A 27,613-nucleotide genomic window follows, 5' to 3' on the forward strand; every position below is an offset into this window, starting at 1 on the left:
ACATATTGGTCACTCAATACCATGTCAATTAACTCCTTAAGGTTGTAACTGTTGTTGATGTTATGTTGTGGCTTGTAATTGATCGGAATGATATTCTGCCAGCTCTGCCTTCAGACCAGAGATGGTCTCCCAGTGAACCGTTGAATTTATCTGGACAATAAGATGCTGGACACTATGCATGGTACACGCTTGCAATGAAATAATTATGATTGGACTTGAACTGTAATACTGCAACAAGGTGGAGGAATCCACCATGGGTGGAGAGTACGGGGAGGGGTTGGGGGAATCCCAGAGCCTATGAAACTGTGTCATAAAATGGAATATAATAAAAAATGTAAAATCACAGAATAAGGTTAAACAAGACATATGAAAACTATAAAACAATTGATGAACTTGAAAAAAAACAATACAGTAAATGCTTATCAAATAAGTATACAAATAGGTAAGTTAATTAAAAACACCCGATCTTTTCCAAAAGCAGTAGACAGATGATGATCTAATTGGGATAGATATAGGCTATTTGTTGTTATCATTATTTTTTTTACAGAAGATTATTTCTTTGATAGCCAGTCATGTAGAAGAAGTGACTGAGCTTCCTTCTGCTGGCTCACTCCCCAGGGCCAAACATCCAGTGGCAGACCAGGCCAAAGCTAGAAGAAGCCAGGAGCTTCATCCAGGTCTCTGCTGCTTTTCCCAGGCCATCAGCAGGGAACTGGACTGGGAAGTGGAGCAGCTAGGATAGGAACCGGTGCTGCTATGAGATGCCAGCATCATGGCATGTCTTTACCTACTATGCCACAACAGGTGAGGGTCCCAAGGCTTTGGGCCATCCTTAGTGCTTTCTCAGGCCACAGGTGGATGAAGAGCAGAGCAGCCAGTATATGAACTGGCATCTGTATGGGATTCCAGTGTTTGGAGGTGGATAATTAGCCAGCCTAGCCATCATGCCAGGCCTTAGACTACCAAACTCTTTCGTGTTCTTTAGCAAGTAAAGCTTTTCTTTGTAAGATTGCCTGTAGACTTTCCCCTTAGAACACTTCAGCTTAGTTAACATTGCACTTGATACCTCAGATAAAATAAGCCATCATTGTCTTAAGGGCATGGACCATATATGAGGCAACTCTACCTTACCCTCATACTGAGATTCGTGTTTTACAAATAGCAGGTATTCAATAGGACTAGAAACTTTACTTTTTAAAAAACTGTTATTTATTTATTTGAAAGGAAAATGACAGAAAGAAAGAGGTGGGAAGAGAGAGGTGGGGGCGAAGATGGGAACAGAGAGAGGGGAGTGGAGAGGAGGAGAGAGGGAGAAGTAGAGAAACAAGAGGAGCAGAGGAGGGGGAAGCAGAGCAGAGGCAGGAGAGATACCTTGTTTCTATTTGTTCACTCCCAAGGGGTCACAGGAGCTGGCGCTGGGTCAGGTTGAAGTTAGGAGCCCAGTATCCATCCTGGTCTCCCACCAGCGTGCAGGTTCCAAGCACCTGGATCATCTTCCTCTGCTTCCCCAGGCACATAAGAAGGGAAGTAGATCAGAAATGGAGTTGCCAGGACTTAATGCAGCATTTCCATATGGGATGCCAGACACTGTGAATGGCAATCTAACCTGTGCTCTGTCACAATGCTGGCCCCTGGGTTAGAAATCTTAAATTTAGAAAAGTCTAATCTTTTCTTCATTTTAAATTCTATTTTGACAAGTGAAACACAATTTGGCAGATTACTATCTGTAAATTAAGCTACATTTCATTGAGTGCTATCTGTAGCTATATATTCAGCAACATTTATTAGTCAACTTGAATGGAAAACTTTATCCAGAAGTTAATCTGTATTCAGAAACTAGAACAGGTAAATATGAAATAAACTGCATTTGTTCACCTGAGATTCCAGTATTGCATTGTTCTCATGTGACAAACATTACGTCATGGGGAAAAGAGCTATGAAAGCTACAGTTGACATCAATGGCTAATTCAAACAAGAGATTCTGTTATTTTATATAACTCACAGGGAGTATTGCAATTCTGAAAATATAAATCTACTTGAAAATAATTAAGTTGGTATGAGGGAAGAAAACCATTCCTGTTTTTCAAATGTGAAGAAGGTGGGTATTTTTTATTACTTATCTTCAAACTTAATGGACTTTGACAAGATAATACGGTTTTCTATACCCAATTTTTAAATTTTGCTAAAGATCTGGTTTAGGGCTAAGTTTCGAGCTTTTGTGAACATTCCAAGAGGACATGAATAATATAAGGTAACGGGGACAGAGGCCTCCAAGTGTTTTGTGTTATTCAAATCTCCTCATCCATCTTTTTATCAACAGATGTAACTTAAAGTTAAAAAGTATAGTTATGGTCTTGTTGATTCCTGCTTGTGCATTAGCTAGGTTTGTTTTCCTCTGAATTTCATGTCTATTATAAATATCAACTTTATCTCTGATAAAATCTGTAATAGGAAGGTGCCACAAAAATCCACTGAAAATGGAATTTAAAGATCATACTGGTCCAAAAAGTTTTAAAATTAATGCACATCAATCTTCAAAAATGTCTATGGAAATGCACATTTCTGTAAACTTATCTCTAATTTTTATAACTTTTTTTAGGTACTTCCATATAATGTTGATCTTTAAGAATATTTTTGCAGGCCCGGCACGGTGGCCTAGCAGCTAAAGTCCTCATCTTGAATGCACTGGGATCCCATATGGGCGCCGGTTCTAATCCCGGCAGCTCCACTTCTCATCCAGCTCCCTGCTTGTGGCCTGAGAGAGCAGCTGAGGACAGCCCAAAGCCTTGGGACCCTGCACCCGCGTGGGAGACCCAGAGGAAGCTTCAGGCTCCTGGTTTCAGATCGGTTCAGCTCCAGCAGTTGCAGCTACTTGTGGATTAATTGGATGAAGATCTTCCTCTCTGTCTCTCCTCCTCTCTGTAAATATGACATTCCAATAAAAATAAATAAATCTATATAAATCTATATAAATACATACATATATAAATATATAAAAAACTCAAACTTAACAGTTCTTAATGTTAGCACACCTGGGGCCAGCACTTGGCGTATCAAGTTAAGTTTATGTCTGCAATGCCAGCATCCCATACAACCATGGGTTCAAGTCCCAACTGCTCCATCTTTAATCCAGTTCCCTAATCTGGGAAAGTAGTGGGAAATGGTCCAAGTCCTTGGTTTCCTGAAACCCTGTGGGAGACCTGGAAGAAGCTCCTGATTCCTGGCTTCAGCCTGGCCTAGCCATATCTGCTATGGCCATCTGGGGGATGAACCTGTGGATGGAAGATAATTTCTCTCTTTGTCTTTCTCCTTTTTCTACTTCTACCTTTTATATAAATAAATAAAACCTTTAAAAAAAAAAACAATAAATCTGGGGCCGGATTTTTTTCCTAATGGCTAAGACACTGGTTGGGAAGCCCACATTCCATATCACACTGCCTGAGTTCAAGTCTTGGCTCCACTTATCATTTCAAATTCAGCAACTACAGACTTTGGGGGGCAACAGGTGACAGTTCAAGTGACTGGACCCCTGTAGGAGGACATTGTGACCCTAGAAGGTCAGCCAGCACAGGAATACAATTGATTGAATAATATTTGTATGATAACAACCAAATGGATACCTTTTGTATAACTGATTGGATATCATTTGTATGAGCACAGTAGAGTGGATAGCATGTGATTGAGAACACTTGGCAGAATATACAAAACAAAAGGAGTTCCAAACAAAACTATAGAAACAGTTGATGGGTTTTGTTGATAAGGTCCATACGTCCTCCCTTATCCCATATGACCCTCAGTGTATAAAGTCTGATGCCACTAATAAACTTCGGCTTTGACCACCAGTCAGAGTCCACGTGTGTTATTATCGGCTCGTGCACCAAGTCCATTGCTGTGGGACAGCGACAGACCCCTGCCACCAGTATGGGAAACTAGTCTGAGTTCCTGGCTACTGGCTTTGACCTGACTTAGCTTCAACTCTTGTGGGCATCTGAGGAATGAACCAGCAAATGAGAATCTCCCTCTTTCTAATTCTCAAATAAACAAAAATTTAAAAATGAGCAATTCTTTGCAATCTCTCCAAACCAATACCAGCATCAGCCTCACCTAGCACAGAGCTTTTCAATTCTCCTCTTTGGTTTTTGCTCCTTAGATGCACTTTACTTTCCTGCACTCTCAGTTTCACATATTTCAAGACATTTTAAAAAATCTTTTCTTTAGACTTTGCTAGATTTTGTAGCATAAGTTATCAAATTCTCTAGAGTAGCGGTTCTCAAACAAGGGAGATTTTGCCCCCTTAAGGACACTAGCAATGTCTGGATACAAAACTATGAAGAATCCCCCACCACAAATAATTACTTTATCCAAAATGTCAACAGCACCAAGACTAGAAAACTCTGATCTTAGAGCATTACAACTTTATTGTAGAATTTGGGTTTTGGCCTTGCCATTTCACATGGAAATGGTATAGTCTAGTTATCAATCTTTATGAAAACATCTTGCCTGAAAATTTATAGACTTCTTCCAAAATGATATGTGTGAAAAAGAATGTAGCATATTCATGTACCTTTTCCTTTAACATCCTTACAGGATGAACAAACTGCTGTCAGACTAAAATGTCAAAACTATTCAGGATATAAATGAAAGGAGCTTAGGCTCAAATGAAGAGTACTGTAAGCTCTATATTGACTCTATGGAAGTCAATATAGAAAGCACTGAGAAAACTAAAAATTGATTTACTGTATGACCCTGCAATCCCATCTTGGGGAATATATCCAAAGGAAATGAAATCTGTATATGAGAAAGTGATCTGTAATCCTATATTTACAGTAGCACAACCCACAACAGCAAAGGCATAGAAACAATTTGGACACCTGTCGAAAGAAGAATGAATTAAAGAAACTTGGCACATCTACTCCATGGAATACTGCTCAGCCATTAGAAAGAATGAAATTCTTCCACTTGCCACAAAATGGTCCCAACTACAGACCATTACGTTCAGTGAAATAAGCCAGTAAAAAAGGGCAAATATCATGCAAAACACAAGATCAATGGATATATAGGTAAATGTGTATATACATATGTTTATCCAGAGGAACTGTATAATGGAGGCAAATATACTGTGAAGTGGAGACACACTGCAGTATGCATCTATACTTCTCAATAAAAGATGGACTCCCAATGAAATTGTTGATATTTCTTGACAATAGAATGCTGGACTTTGTGCTATTGTCTACACCTGCAATGTCATAAATCTTAAATCACAGAATGATGGAATTGTGACTGGTGTAGAAGGATTATGTTATTGCTATATTATAGAGAAAAGCAATCAGGAGAAGGAATGGAAAGGGAGAGGATGGAAGGGAAAATCCCTCAGACTAAGGAACTAAACTATATCATAAAATACACACACACATAATAAATAATATATATGTATATGAAGGATCAACTAAACAAATGCATTTGATGATAAAAATAAGTATTGGTGATCATGATTTAGCAATGAGAAGCTGGCATGTCTAATGCACATGCTTGAGAGATTATAACTACATTCTAACCTAAGGCTCACACAAAAATGATTTCCTAAACTGGTCTGGCTAGGTAACAACAAGTCAAACTTTACACCCTTGGCAGGTTAATGAAATTTAAGGGACTGTCCTGGGTAACAGATCCCACTGAGAGCATTGCATTGATTTTTTTTTTTTTTTTTGACTCTCAAGAACTGTTTGATATGCTTCTACCACAAAATAAAAGAGAGGGTGTTATGGTTTTAATACATACTATTTCAAGATTAGACAAGGCAGGACTAGAGCTTAAACTATGGAAAACTTATATTATCATTATTATTTAATAATTAGACATATGATAAAGCACAGACAGATAACATAATGAACAGCAGTTACCTTCTTACCAAACAGGTTAAGAACTAGAGCACCACTGACATGACAGACAACCTCACAGAATTCTCCGTTCCTCCCTGTCCACCCACCCGCCCCAGAGGTAAGCAAGCTTCTGAATTAGGTGTTTATTATCTCCATGCTTGGTTTTAATTTCCTATTATCCATGAAATCTATAAACAATCTATGGTACTGTTATGCTTGTTTTTAAACTTATAAAAATGGTATCAAACACAATGTCTTTAACTTCCTTTTTCTAACTGATAATTTCCTGTGTTTAACAGCTACAGGAATCAAGAGAAGGGCCCAAAGGAAGTCCTGCATGCATTCAACTTCAGTGTCTTCAAAGAGAAACTCACCTGTGATCGGGCTGAATTGTCCCCACATGTCCCTTCCTACACTGGCCAGGTGCCATTTTGCCACAGCACACCAGTGAAAATGCTAACTGAAATTCACACCCTTGTATCCAGACACAGGGGTGGTCCTAATACCACTCCTGGAACACACCAGAAATTTACTGGTCTTGAGGCTTCCCTCAGGCCTCTATTAAGAGGAATATGGGGAGTGATGAATTCACTGCTTTGACACAAACTTCTGTGCTCACCTAATGGGTTTTTTCACAATAAAAACAGAAGTCAGATTTGACCACTCTGTTTTCATATACAAAAAGGTTACCATCTACCTACAAAACTGTACCTTGATAAATAATAAAACTGAATTTTAAAAACCACGATGTTACAATCCTGCTAGAGCTGAATGCTAGAAACAAAGTCTTTATTGGAAAACGACTGAATGAAAATAAAGCTTTAGCTATTTTTGCCCCCTTCCATTTCAAAAGGCAAGTAGTGGGGCAGAGGAGGGCTGAGAGTCCAAACATGAGCTGGGTTGTAATAGTTCTTCCAAGGATTCAGAGGCTGGCCTCAGAAGGATGCATCAGAGTCAGATTTAGTCGAGGACAGGCCCCCAGGGGAGGCAGCTGACACCAGTGCCTGCTCTCATTTCAAATACACGGTCACGCTGCTGACAGTATGCATCAGGCTTGCTCAGCAGCTGCTCCTAAGGGGACAGACATGGAGTGCTCTGTGGAGGCTGAAGGAGGGGCAGGCTGCAAAAGCAGAGTGAGCCCCTCAAAGAAGGTCTGACAAACAGCTTACCGGGAAGAGGAGCGGAGGGAGAACAGAAGCAGTCCCAAAATGTCATCCAAGAAGAAAAAAAAAAAAGCCAGGCTTGTGTGGGCTTTAGGGTATGGATCTCGTCCATCAAATCTTTTATGTCCAAAAAGAAAAAAAAGTAACTAACTCTTGTCTCACACCCCTGTAGCAAAGACTTGGACTATTACGAACTGCAAAATGCTTGTTTTTCAGGGAAGCATGGCCACAGAAAGAACAAAAGAAATGGAGATGAAGCAAGGAAGATGCCAGGTTTGGGGATTTCTAAAAGGTTTTAAGAGTCACTCAAATAATATTATTCAATAGGTTGCTGGCCGAATGAGTTAACATGGTAATCACGATCTCATTCAGAATTAAAGACAGAAGGCTTTGGAATCACAGAAGTGGCCAGGAGTTTTTCTGTTTTTGTTTTTTTCCAACTCAGGGACGATGAATGATTGCTCAACATAAAGGCTAAGGTAGTATCACAGTGAAGTTTTCAGAGTTGCTCAGTAGGCCAGGTGATTACAAATGACAAAACTACCCTATGACCACCAAAAAACACAAAAAAAGGCAGCAATAATTTGTGCACCACAAGGGAATTTCAGCTGCTTCTTGGGAAAGAGAGCAAAGAATCAGATGACATGCTGACTGACCCTGCAAGTGTACTTAGGAATTACAAAGTTAACATATACCTCAGGTTCATCTAGGTCAGCCCTGTATTTGCAGCCCTAATGGTGTCACCTTACCTAAGTATATCACTGATGGTAATTTCAGGGATGAACTTCTGAAGGTGCCTCACTGTTTCTCCAAGAAAACAGGCTTTATACATTTCATTAACTCCGTAGGAAAAATTTTGCAACACCAGTTTAACCAAGCCACTGGAAACAGAGAAAAGACACAAAGGAATTCTTTATTACTTAAACAAAACAAAACAACAATAAAAAACACACTTTTACAATCATTAGATTTCTTAACTCTGGTGGCATCACAAAAATCTTGTCAACTCAAGAGAGAATTATCTTCTAACCTCAAATTCACAAGGAATGCTGGGTTGGGACTGTTTTTTTTTTTTTAATTTTTTAACAATGTCTTTTTTTTTAAGATTTATTTATTTTAAGATTTATTTATTTTTCATTACAAAGTCAGATATACAGAGGAGGAGAGACAGAGAGGAAGATCTTCCATCCGATGATTCACTCCCCAAGTGACCGCAATGGCTGGTGCTGTGCCGATCCAAAGCCGGGAACCAGGAACCTCTTCCAGGTATCCCACATGGGTGCAGTGTCCCAAAGCTTTGGGCCGTCCTCAACTGCCTTCCCAGGTCACAAGCAGGGAGCTGGATGGGAAGTGGAGCTGCCGGGATGAGAACCGGTGCCCATATGGGATCCTGGCGCGTTCAAAGTGAGGACTTTAGCTGCTAGGCCACGTCGCCGGGCCCCCTTGGTTGGGACTGTTAACTCTGTAAAATCTAACATCTCGATTTTCTTTTGAGTTTTTTTAACTGCAATGGATAGAAAGGGGAGACAGAGAAAGATCTTTCACCCTCTCCAAATGGACATAATGGCTATGGTTGCAGCTGGGCCAATTCACAGCCAGGAATCTAGAAATCCACCAGGGCTCCAAGTTCTTGTGCCTCTTCTATTGTTTTCCCTGCTGCATGATTACCAGGCAGCTGGACTGGAAACAGAGTAGTCGAGACTTGGGGTGGGACACCAGTGTTCCAGGCAGGGATCTAACATCGGTGCCATAACACTATCCCCACCCACCCAGGCTTTCTTAATGCAAATATTACATGTTGTCAACACATGTAAAAGACAACAAGAGATCTTCACATCTCTGCAGAGTCTATGTATGTATCATATGTATGTAGTTTTACAAGCTCCACACTAAACCATCTACTCCAGAATCCATGAAGAGTAAAATCTAATGTAAACACAGCTTTAAAAGGTTTCTAGTGACTTTGATATGGAACTCTTTGGAGAGAAACACTGCTAAATGGACCAAACAAAAATGCCTCATTAAGTTATTTCTTTCCATAGGCAAGATCCTGCATCTTGGGTCAATACAACAGTATATGCTGCTAATTGTTCCCCACAAAGGCAGCAACTCTGGTCATCAGCAATCTTCTAGTCTCTTACAAATGATAGTTAATGAGCAGGGAATAATTTGATACAAGGAAGATATTTCTTTTAAAAGAAAATTCTTCCTTCTTTTTATTTATTTATTTATTTTTTTTATATAATCCATTTTATTGTATTGTTGTTGACAATCTTTACATAGTTAACTATAGTTGAAGGAAAATCAAGAAAGAGAAGGAAAAAAAAAAAAAAAAAAAAAAAAAAGGTTCAGGGGGATAGGGAGGTGGGCAATGCTATTATGTCCATATTGTTTCCATCATGTATCTGAGGTAAAAGGGGGTATTGAGGGAGAAGCTCCACCCGGTTTCCCGCCCACCCCAAGTCCCATATGTGGGGCATGCTCTGAGATATGTGCTCAAGTGGAGTTAATAGTTCTCCAGTTATGAGTCACTGCCAGTTTCGCTCGATGAGGTGGTCCACTGATTGATATTGTCCATCATGAAGTCTCCATTTGTCCCATATTTCGCTGCCAACATGTAGCTGGGATGAATGATTGTCCTATTCTGTCTTCTGTCTTTTCTTGGTTAGAATTCTGAGTCCAGCAGTTCAAGTGGGGAGATCTCCAAAGATACTTTGAGGTATTCCCAGACCAGATTCTTGTATGTTCTAGCAAGCACAGGGCCCGGCACAGTCCATCACCCTGATCAGCTGGTGGTTGCAATTGCTGTGTTGGTTCTGTTTTCAGTCCCGAGTTGCACTGGAACCAATGGGTGTTGCAGTCCAGTCTGGTTCGGCCCTTACATCAACCAGTGGGAGCTGCAGCCTAGTCGGGGCGACCCACAATAACCCCCACCAAGCCTGCCCCCTACCCTGGTTTGCCAATTTGTGTAGCAGAAGACCAGTCTGTCCCCCATCCCATTTGGCTCTGGTACTTGTCAATGGGTATTAAAGCTTAGTTCTATCTAATCGACTCAACCATCCAGCCCTCACAGATGTTGTTGAGTGCCTCTGTCTAGCCATCCCAGCCCCCGTCCTAGTTTTCATGCCCTCCCACGGGAATAGTGACCCAAGAAGGGGGAACCCACTTTTTCCCTCCCAGGTCTCTCTGTCCCGGTTTATGCACTCTTTAGGTGGTCCTGTGATTTGACTCGACAGAATTAGTCCCCAGTGCCAGCTTCTGCCAGCTGATGCTGTGGCCCTGATCTTGTCCACATGCAGCGCACAGGTGTTGTAGCCTTGCTTAGTCGTGTCTGTCTCTATCCCAGCCAACACTCTCCAGTGGGAGTGGTTGTCCAGCGAGGGGACCAGCCCCTTAACCCCCCCGCCAGCTCTGCCCCTCCCTTCCTGGATCTCACGTGTGCTGGATGGGTGTTGCATTCATATCCAGTACAGGCAACCACGCCCTGGCGTTCCAGAATGTGTACTGGTTTTGTCGCAACCAAACCCGGCCCATTCCACACTCTGTTCTGGTGATCGGATTTGCCAGAGGATGACATGAACTGATTCAGCCTGGCCTGCTCCTGACCCATGCCGAATGCATGCCAGTGGGAAACTTTCCATGGCCTATTCTGGGCTGTTTCCAATCATGCTTCTCGCGCTTACCTGCAGGGACTGTGTCCTGCCAGAGGAGTTGCCCAGGCTCCTCCATCAGAACCCCTCCCAATGCCAGATTTTGCGCTTGCCAGGGGGTTCTTGAGCCAACCCTACTCAGTTCACCTCCTGTCCTAGCAGGAACAGTGGCTTTTCCTGGCTGGCTTTCACCCCATTCTGACTCTTGTTGTTGGATGTTTCAGCCCAGCCATGGCTCGTCCATACCCACATACAGCTCACACATGGCTCAGAAGGGGATTGAGACCCAGCCTAGTCAGTCCCACATCTACCCTGTTTCTCCATGACACCAGATGGTGCTGGGATCTGAACCGGCCTGGTGCATCCAATCCCAGCCCACACTAGTGCCTCGGGTGACTGCAACTGTTTCCTAGATAGAACGCAGCCCCCATTCCAGCACATACACCCCTTGGTGGGAACCTCATCCCAGCTGTGGCTTCCCAGATTGGGACCGTTCCTAGCTGTAAATCACGCACCTGCACGTGGTTGCTCCGAGGACCATTAGGTGCCAGCCTGCTACACAAGCCGGAGCTTATCTTTTACTTGATAGGTGTTCAAAGCTCAGCATTATTAAGGGATTGGAAGTTCTTCAAAGGAAGAGTTACTGGCATTGGGAATCTTTAGGATTGACTCAGATCCCAGAAACAGTGGGGTCACTCTACAGCTATCTCAGCAGCGATTCAGATGTCCAATACCCCAGAGCTCCCCGGCCGGGCCCAGCCCGCCATGAGCCATGGGCACATGGCGGACTGGGTTCGGGATCCGAGCTAGACGTCCTCTCCCGCAGCCCTCGGCTCGCCTCTGGCAGCCGGAAGTTAAATCCTGCAGGCCCGAGGTTGCGCCCCTCCCCAATCCCGTTCACCCACCACCCAATGAGGGTGTTGGGTGGGTCCCGGACATGCCCAGTCACGGAGGCCTCCCCCCTCGGCGTACTCACCCCAGAAGGAAACAGGCCGCACCCAGGCATGTCCGGGCCCAGCCCGCCATGAGCCATGGGCACATGGCGGACTGGGTTCGGGATCCGAGCTAGACGTCCTCTCCCGCAGCCCTCGGCTCGCCTCTGGCAGCCGGAAGTTAAATCCTGCAGGCCCGAGGTTGCGCCCCTCCCCAATCCCGTTCACCCACCACCCAATGAGGGTGTTGGGTGGGTCCCGGACATGCCCAGTCACGGAGGCCTCCCCCCTCGGCGTACTCACCCCAGAAGGAAACAGGCCGCACCCAGGCATGTCCGGGCCCAGCCCGCCATGAGCCATGGGCACATGGCGGACTGGGTTCGGGATCCGAGCTAGACGTCCTCTCCCGCAGCCCTCGGCTCGCCTCTGGCAGCCGGAAGTTAAATCCTGCAGGCCCGAGGTTGCGCCCCTCCCCAATCCCGTTCACCCACCACCCAATGAGGGTGTTGGGTGGGTCCCGGACATGCCCAGTCACGGAGGCCTCCCCCCTCGGCGTACTCACCCCAGAAGGAAACAGGCCGCACCCAGGCATGTCCGGGCCCAGCCCGCCATGAGCCATGGGCACATGGCGGACTGGGTTCGGGATCCGAGCTAGACGTCCTCTCCCGCAGCCCTCGGCTCGCCTCTGGCAGCCGGAAGTTAAATCCTGCAGGCCCGAGGTTGCGCCCCTCCCCAATCCCGTTCACCCACCACCCAATGAGGGTGTTGGGTGGGTCCCGGACATGCCCAGTCACGGAGGCCTCCCCCCTCGGCGTACTCACCCCAGAAGGAAACAGGCCGCACCCAGGCATGTCCGGGCCCAGCCCGCCATGAGCCATGGGCACATGGCGGACTGGGTTCGGGATCCGAGCTAGACGTCCTCTCCCGCAGCCCTCGGCTCGCCTCTGGCAGCCGGAAGTTAAATCCTGCAGGCCCGAGGTTGCGCCCCTCCCCAATCCCGTTCACCCACCACCCAATGAGGGTGTTGGGTGGGTCCCGGACATGCCCAGTCACGGAGGCCTCCCCCCTCGGCGTACTCACCCCAGAAGGAAACAGGCCGCACCCAGGCATGTCCGGGCCCAGCCCGCCATGAGCCATGGGCACATGGCGGACTGGGTTCGGGATCCGAGCTAGACGTCCTCTCCCGCAGCCCTCGGCTCGCCTCTGGCAGCCGGAAGTTAAATCCTGCAGGCCCGAGGTTGCGCCCCTCCCCAATCCCGTTCACCCACCACCCAATGAGGGTGTTGGGTGGGTCCCGGACATGCCCAGTCACGGAGGCCTCCCCCCTCGGCGTACTCACCCCAGAAGGAAACAGGCCGCACCCAGGCATGTCCGGGCCCAGCCCGCCATGAGCCATGGGCACATGGCGGACTGGGTTCGGGATCCGAGCTAGACGTCCTCTCCCGCAGCCCTCGGCTCGCCTCTGGCAGCCGGAAGTTAAATCCTGCAGGCCCGAGGTTGCGCCCCTCCCCAATCCCGTTCACCCACCACCCAATGAGGGTGTTGGGTGGGTCCCGGACATGCCCAGTCACGGAGGCCTCCCCCCTCGGCGTACTCACCCCAGAAGGAAACAGGCCGCACCCAGGCATGTCCGGGCCCAGCCCGCCATGAGCCATGGGCACATGGCGGACTGGGTTCGGGATCCGAGCTAGACGTCCTCTCCCGCAGCCCTCGGCTCGCCTCTGGCAGCCGGAAGTTAAATCCTGCAGGCCCGAGGTTGCGCCCCTCCCCAATCCCGTTCACCCACCACCCAATGAGGGTGTTGGGTGGGTCCCGGACATGCCCAGTCACGGAGGCCTCCCCCCTCGGCGTACTCACCCCAGAAGGAAACAGGCCGCACCCAGGCATGTCCGGGCCCAGCCCGCCATGAGCCATGGGCACATGGCGGACTGGGTTCGGGATCCGAGCTAGACGTCCTCTCCCGCAGCCCTCGGCTCGCCTCTGGCAGCCGGAAGTTAAATCCTGCAGGCCCGAGGTTGCGCCCCTCCCCAATCCCGTTCACCCACCACCCAATGAGGGTGTTGGGTGGGTCCCGGACATGCCCAGTCACGGAGGCCTCCCCCCTCGGCGTACTCACCCCAGAAGGAAACAGGCCGCACCCAGGCATGTCCGGGCCCAGCCCGCCATGAGCCATGGGCACATGGCGGACTGGGTTCGGGATCCGAGCTAGACGTCCTCTCCCGCAGCCCTCTTCTTCCTTCTTTTTAAATCCTCTTTCCCCAATGGTCCCTTTCCTTAACAGAGAAGGTTAGCAATGGTCACATATGGATTACCATGTCTATGAATGGCCTTTATCTTTTTTTTTTTTAATTTTACTTATTTATAAGGGAAAGAAGAAGAGGAGAGAGAGCAAGAAAAATATCCTACATTATGGTTTATTCCCTAAATGCCTAATGCCACTCTAAAGGCAAAAGCCTAGAACTCAATATAGGTCTTCTACGTGCCTGGCCTGGATCCATTCCCTGCTGTCTCCCAGAGTGTACCTTAGTAGAGAGACGGAAGTAGCACAGAGCCAGGACTTGCACTAAGCCGACTGAGACAAGCTGTGGCAATCTTAACCACTGCTCCAAACACCCACCCACTTACCCTCTTTTTAACCAAGATATGCTGGCTCCTTATAACTTTCTGGAGATTAAAACATTACATTTATTCCACAAGGATATTAGTTTAGATTTAGAAGAAATTCAATACTCGAATAACAAACATGAAGATTTCCACAAGAAACAGACCATGAAGACAAATTAGCCACTTAGAAAGTATAAGTACAACATGATTTTTGAAGAGCATAAAGTTGTTACCTATTGATAATTATGTCCAAAGCATCTCTGATATTGAAGTCAAAGGGTCTGTAACCCTCTCGTTTAAAAGCAAGAACTGCATTAGGTCCCAGCCAAATGCTGCCATCCAACCTTGGTGTGAAGTGGACTCCTAGGAAAGGAAACCGGCTATCTGGGACCTACAGATTCAATACAGCAAAGAACAGTTAGCCCTGCATTCCATGCCATGTTGCTATTGACGCAAACATTGAACTGGTAATATAAAAGTTATCTTCCCATGTGTTTAATTTGTATTGTGAGCTGTACTCAGACATACATTTTTTTAAAGATTTATTTGTATTCAGATATACATTTTTTAAGATTTATTTATTGTTATTGGAAAGGCAGACATACAGAGAAGAGGAGGGACAGAGAGAAAGTTCTTCTGGCCACAATGGCTGAAGCTGAGCCAATCCAAAGCCAGGAGCCCAGAGCTTCTTCTTGGTCTCCCCCACAAGGCTTTGGGCCATGCTCAACTGCTTTCCCAGGCCACAAGCAGGAAGCTGGATGGGAAGCAGGGCTGCTGGGATCAGAAGCAGCGCCCGTACGGTATCCTGACATGTGCAGGGTGAGGACTTTAGCTGTTAGGCTATCACACCAAATATACATTTCTATCAATATGCTTTGTGGTCAGAAATGCCAGCCAGAAAACACTGATGTCATCGACACTAGAACACACTGTCTTATCTACTCATCTTGCTAGGCAAAGAGAAATAAGATGAAGTGTCCCTACTTGGGGTTATTTTCTCTCTCCCACACTGAAAATAGCTGTGACCGGCATGTAAAAGCAGAGCTGCCAGGAAAAGGATACATAAAACCAAAAGATGCACATTCACAGCACAGGTTTTTGCAAAGTGGGAATGCATTTGGCTGAAGTAGATGAGAGTTTAGGCACGGTCAAATACAACAAATGGCTTAAGACTAGTAATTTCAGTTGGTTCAGTCTAATGTATTTTTAAAAAGTCACTCACTTTGAGGGTAGTTTCAGACAGAAGAATGAACTTTAAAAGTGTCTGTCTTCTTCCCTGTGAAACTACACAGTGGCACGAGCCCTTTTCTGCACCTTTGGGCAGTAAGCTGAGAAACAGATGATACCCAATCCCGTTCTCCAGCAAGTGCTCCCTCGGTCAGAGAGCATCAAACTCCAGCTCCTTCCCGGCGGCACTTCCCCCACCTCCCGTACACTCATGCTCTCTGGAGCCATGTACTACTTACACCATGCAGCTTTAGGAAGTGACCTGCAGAGACCAAACGTCTGCACAAACAGCCTTGCAAACTCTCCAGATTCAGGTTAAAAGTATTATTTTTGTCATTTTTTTCAGTGCCCACCACCAGCGTGAAAAGAATGAGAAGGTTTAGAAGCATTACCTACCGGATAAATGTTTCCTTTTACAAGATAGCTTTTTTCTGGCTTCAAGAGTAGATAATCTCCCCGGAATGGTACAATTCGAGGATCGGGATTGCAGCCACTCAACTCTGAAATACGGTCTGAGTAAAGGCCTGCACACGTCACAACATACTGACTCCGAACTTCTTCTCCCTGGTTTAAAACAGAACCGCGATGTGCAGAAAGCAGAGAAGCAGAATGCACCACAAGGCAGAAAAGATGAAGGAAGAGAGAAAGAGAGAAATGACATATTTCCTGAACAAGGATATTCAATACAAGCATAAGCAAAAAAGTTCTTCAGAGAATTTTAGAGACAACAATGGCTGATTCTGTAACTGTGGCACAGTGAGTTAAGCCCACTATTCTTACTGCCCATGAATGCTGGTTCAAGTCCTGGTTGTGGTTTCCAGCTCCCTTCTAACGTGCCTGGGAGAAGAGCAGAAGATAACATGAATGTTTGGGTGCCTGACATCCACATGGGAGACAAGAATGGAGTTATAAGTTCCTATTGGGCCTAGCTGAAACCATTGAGACCACTTGGAGAGCGAACCAGCAGGTACAAGATTTCTCTCTCTCTTTGAAAGGCCTTTCAAATAGATTAATTTTAAAAAATAGTGGTTGATCTTGCAAGTATACTAACAAACAATACATGTGGGCCAGACAGGTGGTGGCAGCAGTCAAGACACCACTTAGAATGCTGGCATCCCTTCCCAGAGTGCCTGAGTTTCTGCTCTTGATGCCAACTCCCTGCCAATGTATACCCTATGAGGCAGCAAGTAATAGCTCCAGGTATTGGGTCTCTGCCAAATGGGAGACCTGGAATTAGTTTCTGGCTCTCAGCTTCAACCTGGCCAACCTGCTGCTACAGGCTTTTAGGAAGTGAACCAGTGGATGGAAGACTTCTGTGTCTCCGCCTATCAAATAAATAAATTAACATGTTATACTTGCATGCACATACAATCCTATTTTATAGCACAGAGTTTCCTCATTATTTGTTGCATGAAGACGTGAATCTCATTTAGATGACCTTCAGTACTATGGTACCCTCTGTAACTCCTCTCCTGGAAAATTACTGTTGAGTTACATTGCACTCAACAATCCTGCATAATATCAACTGTAACCGAGCTCCAAACTATTTTTCATTTCTCATTAATATCTACTTTGCAAGCTGAGGTTACTTTAGTAATTTCATTCATCCAGGCTGTACCTAATACGAGCACATACTCCTGTCAGGGTTTTGGTTCAGTGGTTAGGCTGTTGGGATTTCCCACAAACCTTTGCGGCTAGTACCTGCATATTTTTAGCCTCATCCTACCAAGGTTAGCCAATCTGCCATCAGTCTGCCACCCTAGCTTCTAAATTACTTCAGTTTATCACCACTTACCACCATACTTTAATTCCCATCTGTACTTACATACACATAGTAATTTCTTGTTCTTGATAACTTTACTAATTTTCTTCTTTTAAAAAATATTTATTTGGGGGCCCGGCGGCGTGGCATAGCGGCTAAAGTCCTCACCTTGAAAGCCCCGGGATCCCATATGGGCGCCGGTTCTAATCCCAGCAGCTCCACTTCCCATCCAGCTCCCTGCTTGAGGCCTGGGAAAGCAGTTGAGGACGGCCCAATGCCTTGGGACACTGCACCCACGTGGGAGACCTGGAAGAAGTTCCAGGTTCCCGGCTTCAGATCGGCGTGCATAGACCCGTTGCGGCTCACTTGGGGAGTGAAACAACGGATGGAAGATCTTCCTCTCTGTCTCTCCTCCTCTCTGTATATCCGGCTTTCCAATAACAATAAAATCATTAAAAAGAAATAAGGAAACATTCCCTGATGCTTTTAAAAAAAATAATAAAAAATATTTATTTGAAGATATTTATTTTATTTATTTGAAAGACAGGATAAAGAGGGAGAGCAATTTTTGACACACTGTTTCACTTCTCAAATGACAGCAATGGATAGGGTTGGGCCATGCCACAACCAGGAGCTTCATACACATGGGGACAGAAGCGCAAGCACATGAGCTATCCTCTGCTGTTTTGTCAGGCCATTATCAGGGAGCTGAGTCCTAACAGCCAGGACTTGATTTAGGCTAGTGTGCCCTAAATTAGTAAATGTCTGCCCCTAGATTATTTTCTAAATCAACCTATTTCTGAAACCTTGAAGTTCTCTTTTCATTTCAACATTCTCTTTCTGCCCAGCACCCAATGATTCAGTCTTTTTTCTATTATGCTGTATTTTCGACTCTATACACATGTGACTTTTACTCTTGCCAGGAAGTGAAGTTTCTTTTTCAAGAATTATAAGTCACATTTTTCAGAAAAACAAGACAAAATTTCTCTATAGTGCATTAAAATTAGCTAAACTATGTAATTTTTAAAAATATTTCTTTTTGGAAAGTCAGATATACAGAGAGGGAGAGAGACAGAGAAAAAGATCTTCTGTCTGATGATTCAATTCCCAAGTGGCCAAAAGTGCCAGAGTTGAGCCGATCTGAATCCAGGAGCCAGGAGCGTCTTTCGGGTCTCCCACACGGTGCTGGGTCCCAAAACTTTGGGCCGTCCTTGACTGTGTTCCCAGGCTACAAGCAGGGAGCTGGATGGGAAGCAGGGCAGTTGGGATTAGAACCGGCGCCCATATGGTATCCTGGCATGTGCAAGGCGAGGACTTTAGCCACTAGGCTATTGCGCCAGGCCCTAAACTATTGTTTTAAAAAGCCTTTAAGTCAAAAGGACTGTGTCATCAAAAATAAAGACTGTCCATTCTAAGCATGTCAGTGTCTTTCCAGTCTACCTAAAGTTTTATACTAAAGACATGTTTTTATATGATATATACCTACTATTCCTACTTTAAAAGGTCAGCAATCAATTTTGTTCTCAGAACACAAAATGTAGTAGATATATCTATCATAATATAGATAGGAATTGAATTTGTAAAATAGCATTATAACTTAATAGTTCTCTCTCTTTCAGATTTGCTTATTTTTTTTTTAAAGATTTATTCATTTTATTAAGCCAGATATACAGAGAGGAGGAGAGACAGAGAGGAAGATCTTCCGTCCGATGATTCACTCCCCAAGTGAGCTGCAACGGGCCGATGCGCGCCGATCCGATGCCGGGAACCTGGAACCTCTTCCGGGTCTCCCACGTGGGTGCAGGGTCCCAAAGCATTGGGCCGTCCTCAACTGCTTTCCCAGGCCACAAGCAGGGAGCTGGATGGGAAGTGGAGCTGCCGGGATTAGAACCGGCGCCCATATGGGATCCCGGGGCTTTCAAGGCGAGGACTTTAGCCGCTAGACCACGCCGCCGGGCCCCAGATTTGCTTATTTTTACCTGAAAGGCCGAGGTACAGAGAGAGAGAGAGACAGGAAAAAAGAGATCTTCCATCTACTGGTTCACTTCCCAAATGGCCGCAATAGCCAGAGCTGGGTCAGTCCGGAGCCAGGAGTTAGGATATTCTTTTTTTTTTTTAAAGATTTATTATTATTATTATTATTGGAAAGCCGGATATACAGAGAGGAGGACAGACAGAGAGGAAGATCTTCCATCTGATGTTTCACTTCTCAAGTGAGCCGCAACGGGCCGGTGCTGCGCCAATCTGATGCCGGGAACCTGGAACCTCTTCCAGGTCTCCCGCAAGGGTGCAGGGTCCCAAAGCTTTGGGTCATCCTCAACTGCTTTCCCAGGCCACAAGCAGGGAGCTGGATGGGAAGTGGAGCTGCCGGGATTAGAACCAGCGCCCATATGGGATCCTGGGGCATTCAAGGCAAGGACTTTAGCCGCTAGGCCACACCACGCCGCCTGGCCCCACAGTTGGGATATTCTTCTAGGCCTCCTACATGGGTGTAGGGTCCCAAGGCCTTGGGCCACCCTCTGTTACTTTCCCAGGCACATCAGCAGAGAGCTGGATCAGTAGTAGTGCCAACAGGACTGAAACTGGTACACGTAAGGGATGCTGGCACCTCAGTCAAAGACTCTGCCTGTTAAACCATTGTGTAGACCCTATAATAGGTCTTTTTTTTTTTTTAAAGATTTATTCATTTTATTATAGCCAGATATACAGAGAGGAGGAGAGACAGAGAGGAAGATTTTCCATCCGATGATTCACTCCCCAAGTGAGCCGCAACGGGTCGATGCATGCCGATCCAAAGCCGGGAACCTGGAACCTCTTCCAGGTCTCCCGCAAGGGTGCAGGGTCCCAAGGCATTGGGCCGTCCTCAACTGCTTTCCCAGGCCTCAAGCAGGGAGCTGGATGGGAAGTGGAGCTGCTGGGATTAGAACCAGCGCCCATATGGGATCCCGGGGCTTTCAAGGCGAGGACTTTAGCCGCTAGGCCACGCCGCCGGGCCCAATATAATAGGTCTCTTTTTAAGAAGTTCCCAAGAAAGAAATTAAAAACTACACAAGTTTCTGAAAAAGTTTATTTTGTACATAAAACAATAATTTAATCTAGTAATACAATAATCTCAATTTCAAAGGGAAAGACAAACACTGAATAATCTTAGTATATGTGCTGCCGAAGCGAGCACAACACTGAATAATCAAGCATAAATTTATTTATCTGAAAGGCAAGAGAAGACAGTGAAGGAATCTCATACATGCTCTGCTAGCTCATTGCCCTTGTGCCCACAAGAGCTTGGGGCTGGGCCAAGACGAAGCCAGGACCCAAAAACTCAATTCATGTCTCCCGTGTGTGGCAACGACTCTACCTGAACTGTTACCTACTACCTTCCCGGGAACACACTGGCAGGAAGCTGGAATCATGAGCAGAGTCAGAACGCAAATCCAGATGCTCTGAGACAGGATGCAGGGGTTCCAAGCAAGGTCTCAACTGCTAGGTCAAACATCCATCATGAACCATAGATATATTTCTAAATAATGCATTTCTTTCATCCTTTGATAAGTGATGCCTGATGTATAAATGTACAAGTCTTTCTCTAAAAGTTTATTTTTAAAATTCCTTTTCTTTCCACTTCTTATTAAAAACAAAAAACAACAGACTATCACCTTGGTAAGGAGACCCAAAATTCTGATTTTGAACTCTAAAGCTAGACAAAAGGGGAAATGACAACAAAAAGCATAAACAACTATAGCAACCCTGGATGAAACAGATATCCATTGGTATCATCACCTGACACCATGCTCCAGTAAAAAAAAATGCTCTGTATATGGGAACAGGTACAATAACAACCTCCTATTCTTTTTTTGAATTGAAATTCTGGTTCCTCTACCAATGAGGTCACATGACCCAGTAGATCACACGGTAATCAAAGTATCTGTGGCAGGCAACGGTGTCCTACAGAGCTGCTGACGGGCCCCTATTGGCAAAACATAGCACAGAACTTTCAATTTTGGCGGGAGTAATACCATCCTCAGCAGCCAACTATCACTTTGTTCTTAAGAAAGAGGTCCTGCTTTTGAAGGAGCACCCAACTGAAGATCATCACGTTACCATCTGAACAACCCACGAGGGGGCGGCACTTTGGCTCAACTAGCTAATCCTCCACCTCCACATGCTGGAATACCATACTGGTGCCGGTTTGTGTCCCAGCGACCCAACTTCCCATCCAGCTCCCTGACTGTGGTCTGGGAAAGCAGCGGAGGATGGCCCAGTGCCTTGGGACCTTGCATCTGTATGGAACACCTGGAAGAAGCTCCTGGCTCCTGGCTTTGGATTGGCTCAGCTTCTGCCATTGCAGCCACTTGGGGAATGAACCAGTGGACAAAAGATCTTTCTCTCTGTATCTCCTCTCTGTATGTCTGTCTTTCCAATAAAAATAAATAAATCTTAAAAAAAAACACAACTCACTCTACTAGCTGGACATTGTCTGACTCATCAAATCATAAAACTGGGTGTGTACAGCAATAATCTGTCATCAAGAAGGGTAATATGTAAGATTAGTGTTATACAAATCCTCTGCAGGTATATACAAGTTGCAGCCAGGTCTATATAACATTCTTAAATCACTGGACAGTGAAAAGCTGAACCACTGCAGCCTCACTTGGAAGTGGCCCTGAAGAAATGTGATAAAGAGAAATCTACACAGTGGGCAGAACTTTCAGCCTAACACCCAGCTATCCTTCTTCCCTAGAGGCAGAGAGGATAAAAAGGATGGCTCTTCAGTATAGCTCCAAATTCACTAACCAATGGATTGGTTGGATGGTCAGAAAAAAGAGTTGTGGAAAAAAGATGTGTGAACACATCACTCCAAACAGGCAAAGAGGGGAAGATATCTGAGGACCACAATGTGAATGTTCGTGGAAGGGTAATCTTGACGTGTAAGATTATAATAATCAGTAGGCAAGTGGCCTGCTCTGAGAATGTAAGCCTCTCTCTCTAGTCATCCCTGATTTCACTGATGGCTTGCTATGTGAATGTTTAGGGGAAAGAACAGTCTGCCAAATAATGGTGCCCAGAAAATCAGGTATTCATTGTGAATGAATGAGATTAGATTCCTATCTTAAACTACTCACAAAAATTAATTTGGAATTAATGACTTAACCATAAAATTGAAAATCATAGGGTGTGGCACGATAGCCTAGTGACTAAATACTCGCCTTGAATCTGCTGGAATCTCATACAGATGCCAATTCATCTCCCAGCTGTTCCACTCCCCTTCCCATCCAGCTCCCTGCCTGTGGCCTGGAAAAGCAGTCAAGGATAAGCCAAAGCCCTGGGACCCTGCACCCTTGTGGGAGACCTGGAAGAAGCTCCTGACTCCTGGCTTTGGATTGGCTCAGCTCCAGCTTTTGCAGCCACTTGGGGAGTGAGCCAGTGGATGGAAGATCTTTTTCTTTGTATCTCCTTCTCTCTGGATATCTGCCTCTCCAATTAAAAGAAAAATCTAAAACTTAAAACTCCTAGAAGAAAACAAGGGGGAAAAGCTCTTTGACATTAGTCTTGACAATGATTCTTTGTGTAAGACACCAAAAGCACAGGCAATCAAGGCAAAATTAAGCAAACCAGAATACATCAAACTAAAAAGTTCCTGCACAACAGTTGACAAAGAGGTAACCTATAGAATAAGAGAGAATATTTGCAAACCATATATCTGATAATATTAACATCCAAAATATGTAAAGAACTTACACAACCAACAGACAAAAACAAAACCTAAATGATACGATGTTAAAATGGACAAGGGATTGCAATAGACTTTTTGTTTCCAAAGAAGACTTCCAAATAGCCAAGGATATATGAAACAGTGTTTATAACTACATCATCGGTGAAGTAGAAAATCAAAACCACAATGAGCTAGCACCTCGCACCTATAACAATGGCTAAGATAAAAACAACAAATGATTAACAAGCAATGATGAGGATGTAGGAATGTGAATTGGTACAGCCATCAGTGAGAAACAGAATGGAAGTTTCTTAGAAAATTAAAAGCAGAACTGTAATATGATCTAGCAATCTCATTTTTGTATATGCAGTCCCCAAACCCAAAGTCAATATATCATATCCAGACATGACATTAACCTAAGTGTCTGCTGACAGATGAATGGTTTAAAAATGTGGTATAAACTCAATGTAATATTATTTACTTCCAGATAAAGAAAGAAATTTTGCCATTTGCAACAAAATGGATGAATCTAGAAGATGTCATGTGAAGTATAAATAATCATACAGTGACAACAAATACTGTATGGTTTTACTGCTATGTAAAATCTTGCACTTGCTCTTAGCCAAAAGGCCAAAAGCAATATATGTGAAATCTTGGGAAAAAGTTGTATTCATAAAAACAGAGTAAAGTATGGGTTTCTAGGAACTCAGGGAACAGGATGGGCAGGAATAGGGGAGATAGAGCTCACAGAGTACCAGTTAGAGCCTTCATGAATAAGTTCTGGGAATTTGATGCACTCACAAAAGTAACTCATAACTATGCAGCAATGAGCTAACCTGAGTATAGTGTGTTAATCATTTCACAGTATATTCATATATCCAATTATAACATTATACTTGTACTCTTTAAACATGTAGAATTTACTCCATAAAGGTGGAAAGAAACAGTTACAGTACTTGGGGGACAATGCTGTGGGTTAACAGGTGAAGCTTCCCTGCCTGCAGTGACAGTATCTCATGTGGGCTCCAGTTTGAGCCCCTACTGTTCCAATTCCAATTCAATTCCCTGGTAATGTGGATAGGAAAACAGCAGAGGATGGCCCAAGACCTCAGGCCTCTGCACCCATGAGAGAGACTCAGAAAAAGCACCTGGCTATAGACCAGCCCAGCTTCGGCTATTGTGGCAATCTGAACTAATTCCCAACCTGAAATCACCAGCATCCCACATGGGTACTGCTTCATGCCCTGGCTGCTCCACTTCCTATCAGCCTCCCTGCTTGTGGTCTGGGAGAGCAGTAGAGGACAGCCCAAAGTCTTGGCATCCTGCATCTACATGGCAGACCCAGAGGAGGCTCCTGGCTCCTGATCAGCTTAGCTCTGGTTATTGTGGCCATTTGGTGAGTAAACCTGCAGATGGGAAATCTTTTCTTTCTCTGTCTCTCCTTCTCTCTAAATTTGCCTTCACACTAAAAATAAATAAATTGGGCCCAGCGTGATAGCGTAGTGGTTAAAGTCCTCACCTTGCAGGCAACAGGATCCCAAATGGGTGCCAGTTCTAATCTTGGCTTCGCATCCAGCTCCCTGCTTATGGCCTGGGAAAGCAGTTGAGGACGGCCCAAAGCCTTGGGACCCTGCACCTGCATGGGAGATCCAGAAAAGCTCCTGGCTCCTGGCTTCGGATTGGCTCAGTTCCAGCTGTTGTGGCCGCTTGGGGAGTGAACGACGGTTCACTCGATGGATGGATCTTCCTCTCTGTCTCTCCTCCTCTGTATATCTGCCTCTCCAATAAATATAAATAAATCTTAAAAAAATAAATCTTCAAACAAACAAAAAGAAAAGAAATAGTTGTGGAAGCAAAGATGAAGGGGATGCATGGGCTAAGGAAGGTTTTCACAGCCATTGTGGAATGCTCAATCTGCTGAGAGCCGAAAACAACACAGCTACAGTCACAGCCCCTGAGCCTCTCCGATTACAGAAAGGCAGCACTTAGTGCTTACTGGAACAGAAATATGCTTCCCTTTTTTGCCCACAAAGCTTCTGCAAAAACTATCATCTGTGAACTTAGAAGATATATTCCTTACTCACCACCCCAGTATTTACACAAAAGCATTACTTCTCATTAGTGAACGTACTTTGCAGCAAATGAAGTGCAGAAATAGGCTTGTGCTTACACAAGCCACTGCATTTTCCCTATCACCCGGGTGACAAACAGGAGAACGGCTGGCAACACCGTGCAAGGCTGGACAGTGCACTCCAAAGATGCTCTATGTGCTCTGTACCAATGGATAACATGTGGTGTTGTTTCCTCTTATGGTCAAGAATCATATGGCTGGGCCCGGCGGCGTGGCCTAGCGGCTAAAGTCCTCGCCTTGAAAGCCCCGGGATCCCATATGGGCGCTGGTTCTAATCCCGGCAGCTCCACTTCCCATCCAGCTCCCTGCTTGTGGCCTGGGAAAGCAGTTGAGGACGGCCCAAAGCTTTGGGACACTGCACCCGCGTGGGAGACCCGGAAGAGGTTCCTGGTTCCTGGCATCGGATCGGCGCGCACCGGCCCGTTGCGGCTCACTTGGGGAGTGAATCATCGGATGGAAGATCTTCCTCTCTGTCTCTCCTCCTCTGTGTATATCCGGCTTTCCAATAATAATAAAATCTTAAAAAAAAAAAAAAAGAATCATATGGCTGAAAATTCTTGGTGAGAATGGGAATGGTTCCTTACTATTATCCCAGAGACACACTGGCAAGATTTTTACTTTCTGTCGTTACAGTTCTGGGCTCTGTTGATCTACCAGTTTTCATTCCTAGAGGGAAAACACTTTGATTAGAGAATCAGCAATGGTTCCATTCAACTGGAGAAGCTGTATTTGGCTTCTCCAGGCTTCTCAGGCCAGTGAATCCAAAGGCAAAGAAGCAATTTCTGGGTTTAATGGGAAATATTAATCATGACTCCCAAGGGCAAATACAGTATTTGCTATGACATAGACAGCTTGCAATGATAATGAATAAATAAATAAATAAATAAAGGAATGTATCCTCAATATACGTCCCAAGAGGAACTTCCTTTTCATGTATTGGGTTTTTTTTAAGGTTTATTTATTTTTATTACAAAGTCAGGTATAGAGAGGAGAGACAGAGAGGAAGATCTTCCGTCCGATGATTCACTCCCCAAGTGAGCCACAATGGCCGGTGCTCGCCAATCCGAAGCCGGGAACCTGGAACCTCTTCCGGGTCTCCCACACGGGTGCAGGGTCCCAAAGCTTTGGGCCGTCCTCGATTGCTTTCCCAGGCCACAAGCAGGGAGCTGGATGGGAAGTGGAGCTGCCGAGATTAGAACCAGCGCCCATATGGGATCCCGGGGCTTTCAAGGCAAGGACTTTAGTGGCTAGGCCACACTGCCAGGCCCCATGTATTGGTTTAAGAGTTACTGGGAATTGGGCCCGGCGGCATGGCCTAGCGGCTAAAGTCCTCGCCTTGAAAGCCCCGGGATCCCATATGGGCGCTGGTTCTAATCTCGGCAGCTCCACTTCCCATCCAGCTCCCTGCTTGTGGCCTGGGAAAGCAATCGAGGACGGCCCAAAGCTTTGGGACCCTGCACCCGTGTGGGAGACCCGGAAGAGGTTCCAGGTTCCCGGCTTCGGATTGGCGAGCACCGGCCATTGTGGCTCACTTGGGGAGTGAATCATCGGACGGAAGATCTTCCTCTCTGTCTCTCCTCTCTGTATATCCGGCTTTCCAATAACAATAAAATCTTAAAAAAAAAAAAAAAGAGTTACTGGGAATTATCAAAATCTGCAATGGGCAGGTAGCTAACAACACAGACACTTCAGGAACGAAAGCTTGGGTTATTTCACTGAACTGGGAATCATGACTAGCTGAGATGCTTGTCAAAGGAAATAAATATGTGCAATGGAACATCAGTTATAACCACATGAAAAGTTATAAAAAATGAGGCATACTGTAATTCTGAGAATTTTTTACTTTGAAATAAAACATCTGCATATATAGACTACTAAATTGTATCTATATCCCATTATTTTCCTTTTAAGGATTTATTATCCTTATTGAAAAGGCATATTTACAGAGAGGAGAGTGAGAGAAATCTTCCATATGCTGGTTCATTCCCCCAAATGGCCACAATGGCTGGAGCTGAGCCATTCTGAAGCCGGGAGCCAGGAGCCTCTTCCACGTCTCCCACACAGGTATAGATTCCCAAGACCTTGGGCCATTCTTTATTCCTTTCCTAGGCCAACAGCAGAGAACTCGATGGGAAGCGGAGGAACCAGGACACAAACTGTCACCCATATGGGATGCTGGCGCTTGCTAATTCTCAGAGGATTAGCCAACTGAGCTACTATGCTGGTCCCTTCACATCCCATGGTTAAGGCCTGAATTGTGTTCCCCTCAAATCCACATATTAAAGCCTGACCCCCTAAAATGGTTTTGAGAAAGGGCTGCTAGAGGGCAGCTTACAATATAATACAGCATTTGGGAGTAGGGGAGAAACAAACATTTCTACTACTCAGGTCACTCAGCCTGAGAACAGTAGGACATGGCTACCCATCACCCCCCATCATCACGCAGAGAGTTTCTGCGTTTCACCTAGGGCTAGACACATCTGGGTTTTGGAGTCAGCTTCCCGTACTTAAGGATGGTCAGCAACCCTGGCCTTTATCCACCAGGTGCTAGTAGC

General features: G+C 45.2%; 1 protein-coding gene across 4 annotated transcripts in view; it reads right to left on the bottom strand.

The window, feature by feature from the left end:
• L2HGDH (L-2-hydroxyglutarate dehydrogenase) overlaps positions 1-27,613 on the bottom strand; it is a 65,640-nt gene that overhangs the window by 12,335 nt on the left and 25,692 nt on the right. For 3 of the 4 annotated variants that reach the window (XM_058666409.1, XM_058666408.1, XM_004584805.2), the window contains exons 7-9: positions 15,852-16,019; positions 14,462-14,619; positions 7,792-7,923 (exon numbers count right to left, since the gene is read on the bottom strand). In XM_058666409.1, the coding sequence (XP_058522392.1) occupies positions 7,792-7,923; positions 14,462-14,619; positions 15,852-16,019 (458 nt within the window). Of the gene's footprint in view, positions 1-6,641; positions 6,951-7,791; positions 7,924-14,461; positions 14,620-15,851; positions 16,020-27,613 lie in introns of those variants that run through there. The other variant, XM_058666411.1, reaches the window with a different exon arrangement.

This window comes from Ochotona princeps, chromosome 6 (genome assembly GCF_030435755.1).
Source record: "Ochotona princeps isolate mOchPri1 chromosome 6, mOchPri1.hap1, whole genome shotgun sequence".
Lineage (NCBI taxonomy): Eukaryota > Metazoa > Chordata > Mammalia > Lagomorpha > Ochotonidae > Ochotona > Ochotona princeps.